Raw genomic sequence first — 5,433 nt, 5'->3', positions numbered from 1 at the left:
CCCGCCGCTGCCGTTCCGCCGCGCTGCCACCGCCACTGCTCCTGCCGCCGCCGCCGCCGCGCCTCCCGCGCACGCAGCCGCCGCCGCGGTCCCGCCCGGCCCCGGCGAGAGGCGGTGCCACGGCGCTGCCGCGCTCCACTCAGCGGCGCGGCCGGGCGGGGCCCGTCTCCCTGCAGTACGCGCCCTTGGAGCCGGGTGGGTTCGGGGTTTTTCTGAAGGGGAAGTTCGTCTTTTCTTTTTTTTTTTTTTGGCCACGAGTCCCCCTCTGGAGGTTAATTGTGCCTCCTGCTCTTCTATGCTAAAATTCAGCCCCTTGCGATGAAATCCGGAAACGCTTTGACAGCTCCGATCTGAACGTAGAATCGCCCAAATGCTTTTCGTGTTTTTCTGATGATGGTTGCTGTCTTTGGATGCAAAAGAAATGTGTGACTAAGCGCAGTGGCGTTTAGCTACGACCTCAGGCAACTGCTTGCTGATACACAGTGAAAAATCTTAGTATAACATGGAAATCTTTCTGTGAGACGTGTGTAGAAGATACAGCCATTAGTTCTAACCTTAGGTCCTGCATTGTGTTAAGCCACCTTGCGCATTGATTTTACAGAAGATTTTAGTGGAGTGTAACACCAGATTCACTACAACCTTGGAAATCAATAAAATCCTGGAAATCAATAAAACAACTATTTTTTTTGGCCTCTGACATTAAAGTTTATGCTCAGTAACTAAAAACAAACCACCTTGGGATCTCAGTTAAAAGAAAAGGAGAGGAAATTTTTGCTGAAACTGTGTTTAAACACTGTATTACAAACGTGCCTTTTGTGTGACACGCTTATGGCTCCTTCAGAGCATCCATATCATTTAAATTCCCTTTTGCTGGTCCAGTACATCTACCGTTTCACATTTTTATCTATGTACCTTTCTTCCTCCTCATTTCCATATTGAATGCTGCTTTTTCTCTATATGCTCTGGGTCTTTTCTAAATACATCAGCAGGTTTAGATGTGCTCTTTTCATCTCCTTCCTCTCTATGCTGTTCCTCAAAGAACAGATGTTAGACTTTAGCAATGCCCAGTTCTGGGCATTTAACCACTTTGCCTTTTCTTGGTTCCTTGCTTTGCATTTTATTTAGGGCTGTACATGTATTTTGCAACTCTCTTGTTGCAATTTCCATGCTGAGTCCAAAGATTTTATACCATTTCACATAGGGTCTTGCTGACTGGTTTCCTCAGTTTTTAAAATCTCCTTTTCATAGTTTGGTTTTGTATTCCTTTAACTGCCATTCATTTTCTCTATGGCTTAATTCATATGTAATTAAGTTATCCTTGTAGTTACTTACACCTTCTCTATTTTACTTCAGTAATTTCTTTTAAATTAGTCTTGTATCACCATATCTTTAGAGGTCTGACTGCTCCTAATTATTAATTATCTGAAAAAATATCTGAGCTGTGGAAAACCTAAGTACTGCAATGTGGCGTGAGATTCCTTTCCCGCTCATCTGTGGTGCTAAATCCAGTATTTAGTGACTGGAGAAGCTTACATAGCTCACACACCTCATAGGGCAGCTATGATACTGCCTCAGACTGTCCTCCGAGTCTCTAGGAATTCATGACTCAGTGCAAGACTGAGGCAGATGCAGAGCCATTGTATTTTTTCAGCCCCTAAAAATTTTCCAGTGAATGCCTCAATCAGGTTTTTGAATGCATAAAATTTTATCAACAAGACAACTTAATTACATGTGTGCAGAACTACCTCACTTTGTTTAAACCTGCTTTTTGCTAGTTTTATCTGATCCTCCCTAGGTCGTGTGGTAGAAGAGACATGCACAGACTTTATGCACCTCTCTTCCCTGCCTTTCACTCCTCCTGTTCTTTTTCTAGGTTGCAGATTCCTCAGCTATTTGTACCTTGTGTGGAAGCAGTTCCACCTCCTTGATCGGGCTTGACATTTTCCTCTGTATTCTTGTTGAATGTAGAAAACTGAGATACTGAGTAATTATTCCACGCAAGATTTCTGAAATGGGGTAAAGTGCTCATTGTTCTCTATGACCCTTTCGTGTCTGCAGGAAAGCAGCAGGAAGGGCAGGGAAGTGTTTGCATTCACACACCTCATTCTGCTTGTCTTCAGACTTCCTGCCTAAATGCTTCCTGCTGTCGGTGAAATAATTTTTGCCCTTCAGACAATAAAGCTCTAACTGTATATGGGAACCTGGGAGTGCTTCCAAATTCCCAGGTCTGGCTGTGCCCTCTGGCTACATCCCATCCCATACTATGGGATCCAGCACTCACCAGCATGACTGCTGTCTTTGCTCTCTCATTTCAATGGGAGATAAACTCTGGGCATACAGTCCAGGAGCTGTATGGGCTCCTGTAGCATGCAGGTAAGTGTTCACTGACCTAAGTGGCAAACAGAGGGGTTACATTGCTGTGCACCACCTAGGAGGAGACCCTCGACCTTGAGAGCAAAGGGGTTTGTAAGACTTCCATTTCTGGCCCACAATAACAGGATTTCTTGACAAAGAATACTACAGCAGAATTCAGGAGTGGGGAAGCCTGTAGGAAACATGGGCTTGTGGATATTAGATGTCTAATAAATAAAATCATATCACTGAATTAAAAAAAATAGAAGAAGAATGAATGTAGACTTTTTACAGATTCCATCTGTCAAAAACCCAGACTGTTTGCTGGAAAAGAAACATATTAGTCTCCCAACCAAAGCATCAGAAAGTTGAAAGTTGATGCTCTGTTAACTTCATTTGCTATACTCTAAAGCAAGTTTAAAAAATCACATTTGCATGAGTGATATTAGGTACACAATTTCAGTTTTGGTTTGTCTGTGTTTCTTGTGTTTTCAATGTAATAGTCTCAAACATTTTAATATTATCAATATTAAAGAACATATTATCAATAGCATTTAAATCCAGCTTGCTAAGACAAATAACATGAGTTGGTTCTTGTATAGATGCGTCTTAGTTGTAATCCTAAACTCAAGGGGTCCCAGAATCTTGAACTAGCTTACATCTAGGTCTGGAGCAGGTACACATTCTTCTTCAATAATTTTTTCAGCAGCTATGAAATGTCTGCATGTTTTCTTTGTCTTGCTAGTAGAGGAAGAAGCACCTAAAATAAGTGGCTGAAACATGTATTTGATAGGAAAACTATTTGCTGTAACTCCTACTCAGAAGTAGTCGTTTATTATATAAATTTAATATTTATTTACATTCACATAAAGATTTCTTAGTTCACAAATGGCTTCCTTGATTTTTTTTTAGAGACAATGGGTTTTGTTCTCTACTGCATTTCCACACCGGCAATCCTCGGTTTCTATAGCACAGGTAGAACACAAACAGTCAGTGTAAACTTCCTCACACTTCCTCGTCCATGCAGTTTGGCCCTGGCCTGGAAGGTCACTTCTGCAAGTACGGTGGAGCAGAGCCTCACCTAGCCACGCTCCTGAGGTTGTCAACGAGGGAAGCACATGAGTTCATTAAGGAAGAGCTGTTTTTTTGAGTTTATTCCCTCCACTGACAGACAGGCTTAACATTTTTGATGACAAATGAAGTGCTATTCTTAGCGTTCATTGGCTTTTCTTCACTTCCTAATAAAATTCCATTTCTTCTTCACCAACAGGCCGATCCTTTATTTCATATTCCCTGGTGCTGGGCAGTCAGCCAAGTGCTGGGTTCCCTCTCTGGCAGGCACGCGCATGCCACGGCCATCGGGTGGTTTTTGCAGCGCTTGCTCTTTCTTATGCTGCTTTTTCCGCTCCACAGCTGTACGCAAGGCCTGAAGAATCAAATCTTTGTTGTTCTGGACGTTGTAGTAACTTAGATTCACCAGTTTGTCGAAATTTTCTTCTGAATAGCTCAGATTGTTTATGTAATATGGGCCACAGGCATTGTCAACATCAACCTCACCCTCTGCCATCTCTGAGGGACTACGCTTCACACCTAACAGACAAGCAATGGCTTGGTTAATTTGCAAAAAACAATTAGGGTCTGGGTGTTTCTCAGGCATGCACAAATAGTGGATCACAAACCTAAACTAAATCAGTTTTTTGCTCGACTCTGCACCGATGGGACACGGCATAGGAGCAGGCTGAGCTTCTGTCTATCTGCTAATAGATAGAATAAATAGGTTCATGGAAGGAAAGAGGTCAGTTAATTTTGTTGGATTCTGAAGATTACTGCATTCCAGTACGTGCCTGTGACTGCTAAAGGACAGCTGAAGATCCCACCCATAGGCAGAGACCTGAGTAGGTGGAGACCCACTGCTGTGTGGTATCCTGTAATCTCATGCCATGGATTCACCCCAGCCAGCAGCTAAGCAACACAGCTGCTTGCTCAGTACACCCTGACCACTGGGGTGGGGAGAGAATCAGAAGAGCAAAGGGAGAAAATGTGGGTGGAGATAAAGGCAGTTTCACGGGACAGAAAAGGAAGAGCAACATAATTCTCATTCCAGATCCCAAACAAGCGCTATACCAACTGCTAGGAAGAAAATTAACTCTTTCCCAGATCAAACCAGGTTCACATATGTTTTTATGCTTCCTCATCATTTCCACAGACCCTTTGGTTTTCTGACAGCTGGCATGAGGGAAAGAGAGCATTAGCAACCCAGAAATGGTAGGTAATACTGTCAAAGAGAGTATCAGAAACATAAGAATTTTTCTGTCAGCATCCAGTGAGACCATCACATTGCCAAGAGGGCATTACTGTAGGAAACAAGCACCCTCCACAGTCACAGATACCTGCACCACCTGAGCCATGGCAGGAGGGTACACCTGATAGTAGATAACTGACTTAGGCTAGGCATCCCTTATTTCTGGAAATTATTGAGGGGAAGAAAGCAAGCAAACCCCCTCAACAGAGCAATACAAAAGAGCAGTTCAGTATAGAAGAGCAGTACAGAAGCTAAATCTCAGCTCTCCTTCTACTTCTTTCTTCTTTTTCCCTTTCTTTAATTCTGTCTACAAAAGGCAACTGCAGAAAGCAATCTTTGGGCTATCTCATCAGTGGTGAGAGCTGGAGTAGAATGGTGTGTGTACAAGCATAAATATCCTTAGTCTATTTGAATCCTGTTCAAAACCCCAGTTGTACACCTCAAATGTGCAATGAACTCAATTGACAAAACAAAAGTACCATATTATTTTTTACAACTTACTTAATATAAAAGGGTAAGGATTGATACAGCTGGGACAATAGTTTCTGCATTTGTTTTGGTTTTAAATTGAATGTACCATGTACTAACCTAGAACTTCTGGCTTTCAAGTATACTGTGGGGCTCAGATTGTGAACTCACAATCTGAGTTAGGAATTTTAGCATCTGGAGAAGAAGTAACTGAAGCTTTGGTAGCAAGAGAATATTATGGCATGTGGACCATGGTACCAGGACTTAGAATTCATCTGTTTAGAAGTGACTGGCAATGTTGCTATTGAAAC

The 5,433-nt window shown here is 42.5% G+C and overlaps 1 protein-coding gene across 1 annotated transcript in view; it reads right to left on the bottom strand.

The window, feature by feature from the left end:
- Positions 1-3,151: 3,151 nt before the first annotated feature.
- LOC128789681 (cytosolic phospholipase A2 epsilon-like) overlaps positions 3,152-5,433 on the bottom strand; it is a 33,073-nt gene continuing 30,791 nt past the window's right edge. Inside the window, exon 22 of the mRNA XM_053945850.1 lies at positions 3,152-3,942. Within this exon, the coding sequence (XP_053801825.1) occupies positions 3,632-3,942 (311 nt within the window). The 3' untranslated portion in view covers positions 3,152-3,631. The remainder of the gene's footprint in view (positions 3,943-5,433) is intronic.

The sequence above is a fragment of the Vidua chalybeata genome, chromosome 6 (assembly GCF_026979565.1).
Source record: "Vidua chalybeata isolate OUT-0048 chromosome 6, bVidCha1 merged haplotype, whole genome shotgun sequence".
NCBI classification, from domain to species: domain Eukaryota; kingdom Metazoa; phylum Chordata; class Aves; order Passeriformes; family Viduidae; genus Vidua; species Vidua chalybeata.
The sequence above is the reverse complement of the archived record's forward strand: the minus strand, read 5'-3'. Positions and strand labels throughout refer to the sequence as shown.